Source organism: Microcaecilia unicolor, chromosome 11, assembly GCF_901765095.1.
Source record: "Microcaecilia unicolor chromosome 11, aMicUni1.1, whole genome shotgun sequence".
Taxonomy (NCBI): Eukaryota; Metazoa; Chordata; class Amphibia; order Gymnophiona; family Siphonopidae; genus Microcaecilia; species Microcaecilia unicolor.
In genome coordinates, this window is record NC_044041.1 from 64,362,884 (window position 1) to 64,377,568 (window position 14,685).

General features: G+C 46.1%; 1 protein-coding gene across 2 annotated transcripts in view; it reads left to right on the forward strand.

Annotated features, from left to right (window-relative positions):
• COQ5 (coenzyme Q5, methyltransferase) overlaps positions 1 to 14,685 on the forward strand; it is an 80,852-nt gene that overhangs the window by 21,826 nt on the left and 44,341 nt on the right. For both annotated transcript variants that reach the window (XM_030217732.1, XM_030217733.1), the window contains exon 4: positions 1,438 to 1,544. In XM_030217732.1, the coding sequence (XP_030073592.1) occupies positions 1,438 to 1,544 (107 nt within the window). The remainder of the gene's footprint in view (positions 1 to 1,437; positions 1,545 to 14,685) is intronic.

Consider the following 14,685-nt stretch of genomic DNA (forward strand, 5'->3'; position numbering starts at 1 on the left):
CTCCAGAACAAGAGCTCACATCACATTACATAAAGCATCCTAATGGCTAGCTAATTACAGTCAGTGTAATTGGGTAATGTTGTATAATCTTTCCCCTGCTTACTTTCAGTAAGTTACACCTTTTCCAGTATGGATTGGTTATGGATTTGAATTCATTACTTTGTGTTTCCCAATCCGATCAGAAGATGAGTTACAAGCAGCAAGTTTCCCTGCCCAGGTGGGCTCATACTTAAGTTGTACCTGAGGCAGTGGAGGATGACATAACTTGCTCAGTGCAGTAAATTGTACTATGCTTTAGCACAGTAGTTTGCTCGAGATTTTCCCATTCTAGTCTCTCTCTTGATGTGGAAAGACTTCTAGTGTGGAAAATTCTTGAGTAAAATCACTGCTCTAAAAGGATGGTACAGTGGGCATGCAAATCACATGCATGCAAACAACCAACCATGAAATTGCTCCCAATATTTAAAATTTTTTTAAAAAAACTGCGTTAAATGTCCCTTAACACTGAATCTTTATGCCAGCTTAGCACATTATATCCACAGTAAGGAAACCATTATAGTTAGTTTGTGGGGTTGTTAGGCCTACCGGCTTTCTTCCTTTCCTCTTGGGCTTTCAACTTGATCTTCACCACCCATGTTTGATTATAATGCCATGGCCGCCTACTTAGCAACTACTTCGGCATCCATACCTCTGTTTTCAGCAACCTTCTCAGCCAAGGGGTACACAGTGCTGCTTCTTCCAGAAAGATTGTGTGAATGTTTTTTTTATCCAGCAGCTTTCTCCTGCCCAGTCTAGATCTGACACCATAAGCCTTCATCTTGCACTACATCAGGGCTATGAATGCTGCCCTGCCAGGGGATGAAATTTGGTACCTTTCACATGGTAATGTGGAGCATTTACTATCTGAGCCATTGTGCTGGCCCTTTTGGATTATGAATGTTACCGCTTCAGTGCTGTTATCTGGTACAGCTGGCAGAGTATTTTCAGAATTCGTCAGCTTTACTAAAAGACACTCATGGCAACAGTTTCTAAGAGCCTTGGCACTGAATTTACTGTCTGAATACTGAATTTACTTTAGTCTTTCACTTGCATTAGATTTGGATTTTAGATTTTATTACTCACATTTTTCAAATCCGAGCTTAAAATGAGTTAATCAGGTTCAGTGTTTTCATGATTTGGTGGTATATCAAGCTGAATAAACCATTAACCATACACAAGTTATTCCTTGTCCAGATGGGCTTACAATTTTGTGTCATACCTGAGGAAACGAAGGGTGAAGTGACTGGCCCAAGGTCACAAGCATAAGTGGAAATAGTAGCATCTGAACCCTAGCTTCGCTGATTCTCGTCTCACTGCTCTAACCTCTAGAATACACCTTGTGTATGTAAAAAATGCTTATTATGCTTATGATTTTAATTATGATTTTCTGATTGGCAGGCTTGTCCTGGGTCGTAGGAAATGCTGAGGAGCTGCCCTTCTTTGATGATAACTTTGACATATATACTGTTGGTTTTGGTATTCGGAACATGACGAACATTAAGCAGGTCTGTGAGGGAAGTGGTAAGGGGGAGTACTTAATGATCAGCATGTCTGTTGCGAATGGGGCCTCTGTTAGTCTACTGAAGGCTTTTGGGAGGGGACATCTAGTGGTCCATGCAGCTGCTGAGTTGAGAGATGTGTAGAGAGAGCAGTTAAGGCATAGGAAATACATAAAGAGTAAGGGCAGAACATATGGAGCAGTCATGATTCAGTCAATCACGCAGAAAGTTTTCTTGTCAATGCTCCTCTATCATGACACTCAGGAGTTCAAGTGGGTGGCATTAAATAAGAGTAGGAATGTGGTGCAGCTATTCCTTACTGACCTAGGAACTCTTGTGCAGGGTCTCAGCCTAACTTGAATTTGCATCCTGAAGTATTGCTTAATAAAATATACCCTAGTATGTCCCTATAATATACCACAAGCATAGTCATAGGCAGCAGGATTGATGGACCACTGAGGCCATGGTTGGATCAGTATTCAAAAACTAGAGAGCTTTGAAACAGAGTCAGAGATTGTTCTGTTTGGCCCCTTGACCGTTCCACTGTCCCTGAGCACAGTCCTTGTACCTGTGTATATCCATGGAAACTTTATTTATTTAGATTTTGCTCACACCTTTTCCAGTAGTAGCTTGAGGTGAGTTACATTCAGGTACTCTGGATATTTCTCTGTCCCAGGAGGGCTCACAATCTAAATTTGTACCTGAGGCAATGGCGAGTTAAGTGACTTGCCCAAGATCACAAGGAGCAGCAGCAGGATTTGAACCAGCCACCTCTGGATTGCAAGACCGGTGCTCTAACCACTAGGCCACTCCTCCACTCCGATCTTTTATCATCATTTCCCTTTTTACCAAAACTGAGATTTTTTTAATGAGATTTGGTAAAGATTGGTTGTTCTTTCCAATTCAAAAGAAATTGGAAAAAATGTATACAAAAAAAGGTTGAGAATGTCTTTCTGGGAACAAGTCTCCAAATGTTTAAAGGTATGGGATGAAATTTTGTCCTGAAGGAAAATCCAGTAAAAATATTCATAGAGTTTGAAATGGACTAAATTGAACCAGGGGTTCCAGAGAAATAAGCACCCCTCCCACAAAAAAGGTCTAATGCATGTCTACAAGAGAAGAAACTTACATAGTGCAACATAGCAGTTAGGGAATTCCACCTTTCAAACTTTCTTTTTTTTTTTTTTTTTACTTTGAATTTTTATTGAAATAACATCTCAAACATAACAACGAGCCATTGGCTCCAGCACATGACAATGCAACAATTTAATTTTTATTTTAACATTATGCTTATAACCCTTTTATCCCCCCCACTAACCCCTCAACAACTGATTCCCCCAACAGCCCAAACCCCCCTAAACCCCCTCAATATCTGTTAGATGAATCCATTCAGGTGCCTCTGGATTATATCTCCCTTATGCTTATCAGTCAATTTTTCAAACTCTGTAATGGTTTTAAATTTCTCAGCCCAATTACCTACAGTTGGCCCAGCGGACTTTTTCCAATGCATTGCAATAGTGGTTTTTGCGGCGGCTAACCCCATTCTCTTGAATCTCTGTTGCCATCTCTTTCCCCTCTGGTTCCCCCACCCCAGGAGGCACCATTTAGGATCGCATGGAAAAGTACCTTCTAGAACTTTAGACAACCTATCCGTTATATCTTTCCAATAAGGTTGAATCAAACTGCACCCCCACCAAATATGAAAAAAAGTTCCCGTCTCCCTTCCACATCTCCAACAGCTATCAGAAGCCTCAGGGAACATTCTTTTAATTCTATCAGGTGTATAATACCATCTGCTCAGCACTTTATACGCATTTTCTTTACTAAGCACACATACCGAGGCTTTCTTGACTTCCAATCATACCCTGTTTCAAACTTTCTTACCCTGTTCTCTACTCTTACAAAATGCCCTCACTCCAAAAGAACTGAATCCCTAAAACTGTCCCACACCCTCCAAACTAACTACCTACAATTGCTTCCACCTCCAAAAACTACCCCTGCAAACTGCCACATCACCCACATACCTGTATATATGATGTAAACTGCTTTGTACCACAGAAAGGCAGTATATATAATCCATTACCCTTTACCTTTGCCCCATGTCTGCAAAATATCCATTGCAATTGCCACAACATTCTCTGTCTCACCCCCAAAAACTATCCCTTTCTAAACTGACCACTCTGTAAACTTCCCATCCCAAAAAATAACCTGCCTACAACTACCCACCTACTACATATGGAGAATGTTAGTACAAAGGAAAAAAGATTTTATCCTTATTTGGAATCTATTTATGGATTCTTTACATCCTATATTTCTAAATCCCTTGGGGGTCAGAATTACTAACTTGACTTTCACCTTCAGGGTCACCTACTATTTTAAGGATGTGATATTAGGTTGCTGGGGTGTTTGGATATGTGGGAGGAAGGGAGAATCCAGGTTCTCTTGTTTATGATTCACATTGTATTCTCTTGTAACTGATATTTTCTAAAACTAAAAAAAACTCAAAAGCTAATCAATTTAGCGAGTTCCGTTCTCTCCCAAACTTTGAAAATAATTGGTACATTTGTAGCAGAGACAGGTGAACCTGATGGCAGTATGGAAAAAGCTGTATAAATACAGGTATGGAGAGGAGGAGGACCCGTGCACCCATCCAGACTCAAGCCAAAGTGAGAAAAAGCTAAAATAGTGTCAGTGTGCCTTGAGTCTGCAGATGAGGAACATGTGGCAGACTGTGTGAGTGATAGAAGCATATCCAGAAGTGGATTACAAATTGAGAGAGGACATAGAAGTTTGGGGGACATAATAGTGTGCTTTCATGATTATGCTGTTAAAAAAAAATCTGCGCTTAGAAAGAGATGACACAGAAAGAATGTAAAATATCTAGACCCTGCAAAATCTTGGAATATGCTCTTCAAAAGTGCAGAACCTTGAAAGAAGTGACTGATTATTTATGCAAGTCAAACAAAGTATAAATGGCTCTTCCCCTTTGGCATCTTGATCATTGTAGGGGACAAGTCCTGCAAAATCAAAAATGCGGCTGAGGAGTACATTAGAGGATGTGATGTGAGCTGTAATAATTTAGCCACGGCAAAAGAAAAAAAAAAAACACAGCCCAGAGAACAGTAAATGGATTATGCCTAGCAGAGAATTCCTGGAAAAAATAAGCACCTACAGTGGGCCTTTGTTAAGTCCAGGGCACTCTGGAGGGCGATACAATGTAGGTTACAACGATGGATATCTAGTCCGATACAGTGGTCACCCCTTTATTTCTTATTTGTTAAAAAGCCTCCAGGTTTGACTAAATCTCATTCTTTGTTGGTGAGGCATTCAAATGGCTGCGGCTAGGGTGATTTTGGCGGCGCACTGGAAACAGCCTATTGTTCCTCCTCTTACTAAGTGGTTAAATAAACTTTGGTATATCTGTGAGATGGAGAAGCTTTGGGCGGTTGAACGCCATACATTAGCTAAGTGGGAGGCAATATGGGGGCCCTTTTTACAACACTGTGCATATTAAAAGGAGAAGAAAAAAAGGAGAAAAAAAAGAGAAAAGAAGAAAAAGGGATTTTTTTTTCTCCGATTTTGTGTACTGGTTGTGTGTAAATGAGTGTTATGGGGGTGGGTGCAGTAGCTTGATTGGGGGTTGGGTGGTTTGGGGGGGGGAGTAGGGGTATTTTTGAGAAGTTCATCTATGGGTGGGGGGTTAAACTAAAATCAAACAAATGGAAGTGTAATTTGTTAATCTTGTTAAACAGTGATTTCTAAGTGTCTTTCAAGGAATTGGAGTGGTATTCTTTCACCTTGCTACATGTTTTGATTGTATTAAAGTGTTTTGTTATGGGACACTATCCAGCTTATAATCGAAAGAGAAAAACGCCTATATTTCGACCCAAATCGGGAGATGGGCGTTTTTCTTGCAAAGGCACCCAAATTGGTATAATCGAAAGCCGATTTTGGGCATTTCCAACTGCACTCCGTCGTGGAAACGAATAAAGTTGACGGGGGCGTGTCGGAGGCAGGACTGGGGCGTGGTTATCAGCCGAGGAGAGATGGGCGGCTGATTTTGGGTCACTTTTTTTGGACCCTTTTTTTTCACGAACAAGTCCCAAAAAAGTGCCCCAACTGCCCAGATGACCACTGGAGGGAATTGGGGATGACGTCCCTGGACCCCCCCCCCCCCCCAGTGGTCACTAACCCCCTCCCACCAAAAAAAACCCCCACTTTAAAAACTGTATGCCAGCCTCAAATGCCGTACCCACCTCCATGACAGCAGAATATGTTTGATCCTCTCACAGCCTTTCCCTGGGTCAGATGTGGCTCTCTGGTGCACTACAGGGTCACATCAACATTGCATTGTGGTGGGTGTAGGGTATTGGGCTCCGTGATTTCATTAGCTTGTGTTACCGTCTCACGATGTTGGTAGTTGGTAGGCTCTTCTCCCATGGTGCTTTTCCCCCTGCCTACTGGGTCAGAGTGTGCCCTGTTGTGTTTCCTGTTGTAGTCCATGCGGTAGTGGCCATTTTTGTAAGCCAGTTTTAGTTCCCTTTCCTGTGTTACCCATGTTAGACAACTTAGTTCTTACCTTGAATGTGGCTGAAAGAGGGCATTGTACAGCATTCTGCCAGCTCTGACCTACTGCTAATCTCAGTACCAGGGAGACTCGTTGCCAGTGGGGCACAACCTCTGCAGTTAACTGTGAGTAAACGTGCTTATTCCAATAAAGGACGTTTTCGGAGAGATTAGTCTTCAGGTGTCAACTGGTGTGCCAATGTTATACAGCAGCAACAAGTCCTAGAGGCCTGCGTGTATGCAGGTCCCTGGAGCACTTTTAGTGGGTACCACAGTGCACTTCAGGCAGGTGGACCCAGGCCAATCCCCCCCCCCACCTGCAACACTTGTGCTGGTAAATGGGAGGCCTCCAAAACCCACTGTACCCACATGTAGGTGCCCCCTTCACCCCTAAGAGCTATGGTAGTGTTGTACATTTGTGGGTTTTGGGGGAGGGGGGTTGGGAGCTCAGCACCCGTGGTAAGGGAGCTATGCGTGTGGGAGCTTTTTCTGAAGTCCACTACACTGACCTAGGGTGCCCAGTTGGTGTCCTGGCATATCAGGGGGGCCAGTGTACTACCAATCCTGGCCTCTCCCACGACCAAATGGCTCGGATTAGGACGTTTTTGAGCTGAGCGTTTTTAGTTTCCATTATCGCTAAAAAAAAACCAAACGCCCAGCTCAAAAACGTCCATTTTTTCGAAAATACGGTTCGGCCAGCCCCTTCACGGACCCGTTCTCGGAGATAAATGCCCATGGAGATAGGCGTTTGCGTTCGATTATGCCCCTCCACGTGTAATGCTTACAGAGTTCAATAAAGACTTCTTATAAATAAAAAAATTAAAAAAAAAAAAACACCTACAGAGGGCTGCAGAGGATTGGGGTGTAGTGACCTGGAATCTTTTTAACTATTTTGCATAGTAGTCAAATATGAATGCTTTTATGTTGAATGTTTATTATGGGATGCAGGAGGGAGACAGGTTTGAATTAGGATGGTCACCAGGGGGATGGGAGGGGAAAATAATGAGTGTGTGCACGTGTGTAATTTGTATGAATAGGAGATGAGATGAGAGCTACAGTAGGACAGTGGGGAGGGGTGTGTTCCATGGTTGACAGTGGGATATTCTGGCAATCAGTGACTTCCTTGCTTAGGAAGCTGATAGGGATAATGATCAGCACTTCTCAGGGAGTCGAGGGAAGAGAAAGGGGAGTTAGGGAACTTCTGAGGTACAGAGATTGCAGGTTGGGAATAGAGTACAGGGGAGGCAATGGGGGGGGGGGGGGAGAGTGCAGTAAGAAAGAGGGGGCATATAAGAATATGGTGGTGGAATCTTGGAATATTAGTGATTTTTGAAAAACCTTTTAAATTTTCAGTGAGCTACATAATTAAGTTGGGACATTTTTATGCTCCAAAGGACTAATAGAGATTGAGACCATTTTTGTCTGCAGTTAATTCCTCAGGGGCATAAGGTGGGAAGGGTGACCATTCTTATTCACTGAGGTTTTTAATTTGCCTCTCTTGATATCTTTAACACAATGCTACCTTAGGTTAATTTCAATAAATAGTTGCATCAAATCTATATAATATACTCAACAACTGTTACAATTATATCCATCTTTATTACATATTTAAATATCATAAATCTAACAATTATTGTCTAAAATTCCCAATATATCCAATCATTCATCCACTCTCACAATCTTAAATCCCTAAAATCATTAACATTAATACACCATTGCAGCGCCCAGAATAATTGTCACTCATAATTTCACCAAAATTTCAATAACAATATTATTATAGAGCCTGTCAATTGCACAATCAGTCAGAGAATACTTTTCTTCATTAACATATTTTCTGAAGAAAAGTTTTCGCTGACTGTGCAATTGACAGGCTCTATAATAATATTTCGCATTTCTCCATATTAATCCGCAACCCCGCATACTGTTCAAATTCCCCCAGGACATCCACCACCACCTCCAACGTTTTCCCTGGATCTGTCACATAAAGCAACAGATCATCCGCATACAGTGCCATGCGATGTTCCCTCTTCCCCACTGTGAAACCCCGAAACTCCGGATGGCTACATAACCTCTCTGCCAAGGGCTCTATATATATAGCAAACAATAGGGGCGACAGGGGGCAGCCCTGCCTGGTTCCACGTTCAATAGCAAAAAAGGAGGTATACTGGCCATTGATCTGTATACAGGCCTTCGGCGCCGCATACAAGGCTGCTATCCACCTGCAGAAATTATCCCCAAGACCCATACACTGCATAACCTCTTTCAGAAACACCCAGTCAACCCTGTCAAACGCTTTTTCGGCGTCTAGTGTTAACAGTATTGCCCCTGGGAGTCTCTTCTGTGCTTCCCATTGCAAGTGGAGGGTACGGCGAATGTTGTCACCCACCTGTCGACCCGGGATAAACCCCGACTGGTCATCCCCTATCAACTTTGGTAGGACCCGTCCCAACCTGTTGGCCCACACCTTGGCCAGTATCTTTACGTCAACATTTAAAAGTGAAATGGGTCTATAGGAGCCACATAAAGTGGGATCCTTTCCTGGCTTAAGCAACAAAGAGATCCCTGCTTCCATCATTGAATTCGAGATCCCCCTTCCCTCCAATACTCCATTCCCTAGCCTGATAAGCTGGGGCCCCAACTCCTCCGCATAACACTTAAAAAACCGAGCGGTGTAACCATCCAGTCCTGGGGCCTTCCCATTCGGGAGGTTCTTAATTACCCCATATACTTCCCCCCATCTTATCGGTTCTCCCAATCGTACTCGCTCAGCTTCACTAAGACACGGGAGCTGTAGCTGATCTAAAAATTGTCCTATTTCCCCCCTACTCATATCCTCCCCTTCTTATACAATTCTTCATAGTATGTCCCAAAGCTTCTAGATATATCCACATCTGCATAATGCCAACCCCCCTTACCATCTCTCTGCCTTTGAATAAGTGTCTTCACTCGCCTCGCCCGCAACCGACGTGCCAGAAAAGCGCTTGATTTATTAGCAAACTCAAAGGTCTGCTGTTTCAGCTTGGTTTGCATATATTCAATCTCTATCATTTGCAATTGTGCCAATGCTCCCCTTACTGCTGTAAGCTCCTCCCCCAACTTTTTTGTGGTTTGCTTCTTATGTTGTTTTTCCAGTTGCACTAGGTGAGCTCGTAACTCCAAGGATTTCTGACCTCTTTCTCTTTTTCTCCGTGCACCCCATTTAATAAAAACTCCTCTAACCACTGCTTTCATAGCGTCCCATAAGGATCCATCATTAACCTCACCATTATCATTAAGTTGATAAAATTCCTGTATCGCCCTCCTGATGTCCTCCCTCACTGTTTCATCTCCCAGTAGAGTCTCGTTGAGCCTCCATAGGCCCCCCCTCTGCCTACGCCCCAGCCCCTTAAACCTAATCCATATAGGAGCGTGATCAGAGACCTGACAAGTCTCTGTTTCTGCTGCTTCTGTTATATGCCAACTGTTGTGGTGTACCCACAAGCTGTCTAACCTCGCATAAGACTGTGCTGCATGTGAATAATGGGTGTAATTTCTCTGTGTTCCATGTAATAATCTCCAGCAATCCACTACCTCACATTCCTTCAAAAAGTTCAACAACGCCTTACGACCGGCGCTTCCAACCCCCCTCCTTCCCATGGAATGATCCAAATTCGCGTCTGGGGCAATATTGAAATCCCCCCCCTATGATCACTTGGCCTTTAATAAAACCTTGGATTTCCTCCTTCAGAGAATCAAAAAATTGCTTCTGACCTTCATTAGGTGCATAAATATTAATAAATGCGATCTCCTTACCTTGTAGAAGTCCCCTAATCCCCAAACATCGGTCACTCGAGTCCCGAAATTGTTCTTGTATGCTTAGCCCACAGGTGTGCCGCACCATTATAGCTACTCCCCCAACCTTTCTGGCCTCCCTGATGTACCAGTACTAAAGGGCCGGCGCCGCAATAAATGCGTGTCTCTCGGTCTCAGATGTGTCTCTTGCAGCGAAGGGCGACTAAAATGATAGCGGGGATGGGACGACTTCCCTATGAAGAAAGACAAAGGAGGCTAGGGCTATTCAGCTTGGAGAAGAGACGGCTGAGGGGAGACATGATAGAAGTATATAAAATAATGAGTGGAGTGGAACAGGTGGATGTGAAGCGTCTGTTCACGCTTTCCAAAAATACTAGGACTAGGGGGCATGCGATTAAACTACAGTGTAGTAAATTTAAAACAAATCGGAGAAAATTTTTCTTCACCCAACGTGTAATTAAACTCTGGAATTCATTGCCGGAAAATGTGGTGAAGGCGGTTAGCTTAGCAGAGTTTAAAAAGGGGTTGGACGGTTTCCTAAAGGACAAGTCCATAAACTGCTACTAAACAGACTTGGAAAAATCCAAAATCCCAGGAATAACATGTATAGAATGTTTGTACGTTTGGGAAGCTTGCCAGGTGCCCTTGGCCTGGATTGGCCGCTGTCGTGGACAAGATGCTGGGCTTGATGGACCCTTGGTCTTTTCCCAGTATGGCATTACTTATGTACTTATCATCGTCACATCCCATTTTAACCTATTCAATTCCTTAAACACTCGGCCCCGCTTCCCCTGATGGTGAAGCCCATTCACATTCCAGGACCCTACTGTTAGTGTTTCCCCAGATCCCTCCCGCCTCCCCCCGCCTTCCCTCATCTTCACCCCTCCCCTTTTCCCTTTCCCTCCTCCCCTCTCCCAACCCCCTCCCTTTGCCGATCTCTGGTCCAGATCAGCCATAGTAGGAAAAGTAACGTACGTTTCCAGAGGCTTTGATCATATATATCATTAGACAAACCCCCCTCCCCACTCCTCTTATAACCCTTAAACACAGCATGGGAGGGTATTTTTATTGTTGAACTATCTTTATTAAGTCATCATCCACAGAAAACAATCATAACAGTGTTACAATTGTAGTCATATTCTGCAAAAAGATAAAGATGACGACCCAAGTAAATATCCAGTATTCACCTCTTCACTCCCATAATACCTCCCCACACATACATCCCCTATGCCCCCCTCAGTATCCCCCTATTATGCATATTGCTCATCCTCCTTACCCACACTAGGCCGTAGAAAGAACAAAAAATGTATAAAACAAGAAAAGCCCATGGAAGATTGCCAAAATGATACTCCAAATATTAAATGTCAAGATCATTGAACAAAACTGTATGAACTCTCACACTCAAAGTAGTCAAAAAGGGTCTTATGGCATACTATGGGCGCTCGTGTGGCTTCCAGTAGAATGCCCATAAATCTGAATTGTTGAATCTCATGATTCTAGAGCCTTTGGCAGCTCTTAAATCTCGTTTTCCATTTCCATTTTGTTTTCCCTCTACAAGTCATTGGTGAGGCCCCACTTGGAGTATTGTGTTCAGTTTTGGAGGACGTATCTTGCTAAAGATGTAAAAAAACTGGAAGCATTGCAAAGAAAAGCACAAAAATAGTATGGGATTTGCATTGTAAACCGTATGAGGAGATACTTGCTGACCTGAACATGTATACCTTAGAGGAAAGGAGAAACAGGGGTGACATGATACAGGCGTTCAAATATTTGAAAGGTGTTAATCCGCAAACAAACCTTTTTTGGAGACGGGAAGGCGGTAGAACTAGAGGACATGAATTGAGGTTGAAGGGGGCAGACTCAGGACTAATGTCAGGAAGTATTTTTTCACAGAGAGGGGTGGTGGATATGTGGAATGCCCTCTCGCGGGAGGTGGTGGAGATGAAAATGGTAATGGAATTCAAACATGCGTGGGATAAACACAAAGGAATCCCGTTTAGAAGGAATGGATTCACGGAATCTTAGCGGAGATTAGGTGGCGATGCTGGTAATTCGGAAGCAAAACCGGTGCTGGGCAGACTTCTACGGTCTACGCCCTGATCGTGACTGAATAGATATGGATGGGCTGGAGTGTAAATTTTAAGGGGTTTCGACGTTAGCTTCAGAACTTAGTACAAGAACAGTTTTGGGCAGACTTCTATGGTCTGTGCCCTGAGAATGGCAAAGACAAGTCAAACTCAGGTATAAAGTATCACATCCCATTTAAAATGAGTTTATTTTGTTGCAAGACTGGATGGACTGTACAGGTCTTTCTCCAAGGACAAGCAGGCTGCTTGTTCTCACGACTGGGGGTTGATGTCCACGGCAGCCCCCATCAACCGGAAGGAAAACTTCGTGGGTGGTCCTGCACGCAGGGCACGCCTACTGCGCATGCGCGGACGTCTTCCCGCCCGTGCGCAACCCGTCCCGCTCAGTTTTTTTCCATTCCGCGCTGGAAAGAGACGTGTTCCCGTCTCTCTCTTAGTCAGCCCCGGAAACCGGATTGCGGCCTAGCCCGCGTTTTTTTTCTCTGGTACGCGTTCGCGTTTATTTTCTTTAAAAAAAACCCAAAAAACAGTTTTCCTCGTCGTTCTTAGTTGCAAGGGCGCGTCGTCGCGGCCTTGTGGCCGCACAGTCGTTTCTTTCTTTTTCGGGTGTGCTTTGCCATCATTGACGATTTTGACTTTGCCGACGCGATTTGTCCTTGAAGGTCCCAAGCAGATTCAAGAAGTGTGGTCGGTGCGGCCGGCAGATCTCGCAGACTGATACTCACGCTTGGTGCCTCCAGTGCCTCGGCCCAGAGCATAATTCCAAGACGTGCACCTTGTGTCTCAGCTTAAGGAAGCGGACGCAGGTGGCGAGGCAAGTTCTGCGGGACTGTCTTTTTGGAACTTGCGCCGGCCCTTCGACCTTGACGGCATCGGTGTCGACGGCTGGGTCTTTGGTGCCGATACCGATGTCAATGCCGTCGGCGCCTACTATGGCATCGACCCCAGGAGCACAGGTACCTTTGGCCCGCCGGCCTGCCGGTGACGGCGGTGGTGAGCGGCCGCGCGGGCAGTCTGCCCCGGCCACTCCCGCTGCTCAGGGCCATTGGGACCGAACCCTGTCGGATCTGATTCCTCGATGCCGGGGGGCCTCCACCTCCTCCTCGTGTCTTCCGCGGAGCGCCGATGACGGACATCGCAAGAAAGCCAAGAAGCACCGTCATCGGTCACCCACGGCGCATGGGACTGGCAGCTCCGGGACAAGGAGGGACGACTCGACACCCAGGAAGCGGCAGTGCCAGGAGGAGCATTCCTCCTCGGTCGAAGAGGTGTCGCTGCGTGAGCCATGGGTATCTCGGTACCGTCTCCTGGACCCGAGCAGCTTCTGGCACTGGCACCCACATCGGCCCCCCTGCCTTTCCCAACAGCGGGCCTTGACGAGTGCCTCCGAGCCATCCTTCCCGGGATCCTGGAAGAGCTGATGCGCCAGGCTCTGCCGGCACCGGTGGTGCTTGCGCCCCTGGCGCCGTTGATGGAGGCATCGGTGGGCTCTGGCCCGATGCTGAGGCCGCCGACGCCGCTGGCGGCACCGGTGTTGACCGCCACGCAGGTGGAGTTGACGTCGATGGAGGGCTTCATCCCCGCCGGCGCGGGAGTCCACCGCTCGACGCCATCATCGAGGACGTGGTTCTTCGCAGTCGAGACGGGCCCGGTTGAGGTCTGAGCTGAGAGAGCTCATGTCCGACACCGAGAAGGAGGCCTCGTGGGGTGAGGAGGAGGACCTCAGATATTTCTCTTCAGATGAGTCTGTGGGCCTTCCCTCCGACCCCACTCCTTCACCGGAGAGGAAGCTCTCGCCTCCTGAGAGCCTCTCCTTTGCCTCTTTTGTCAGGGATATGTCCATCAGCATTCCCTTTCCCGTGATTACTGTGGATGAGCTGAGGGCGGAGATGCTCGAAGTCCTCGACTATCCATCACCACCTAGAGAGTCTTCCACGGTGCCGTTGCACAATGTCCTTAAGAAGACACTGCTTCGGAACTGGTTGAAGCCACTATCTAATCCCACCATCCCCAAGAAAGCGGAGTCCCAATACAGGATCCACTCAGACCCAGAGTTGATGCGGCCTCAATTGCCTCATGACTCGGCGGTCGTGGACTCTGCTCTCAAGAGGGCACGGAGTTCGAGAGATACCACCTCGGCGCCCCCTGGGCGGGAGTCTCACACTCTGGACTCGTTTTGGAGGAAGGCCTACCAATCTTCCATGCTCGTGACCCACATCAAATCATACCAGCTCTACACGAGCATCCACATGCGGAACAATGTGCGGCAACTGGCGGACCTGGTCGACAAGCTCCCTCCGGAGCAGTCCAGGCCTTTTCAGGAGGTGGTCAGGCAGCTGAAGGCGTGCAGAAAGTTCCTGTCCAGGGTTTATCTGTGACACCTGTGATGTGGCATCTCGAGCTGCGGCCCAAGGTATAGTGATGCGCAGACTCTCCTGGCTGCGTGCTTCTGACCTGGACAACCGCACCCAGCAGTGGCTGGCGGATGTCCCTTGCCGGGGGGATAACATTTTCGGCGAGAAGGTCGAGCAGTTGGTGGACCAACTACACCAGCGGGAAACCACTCTCGACAAGCTCTCCCACCGGGCGCCTTCAGCATCCACCTCTGCAGGTGGACGTTTTTCCCGGGCCTGGCAGGCTGCACCCTACGCCTACAGCAAGCATAGGTACACCCAGCCGGCCCGAAGGCCTCCTCAGGCACA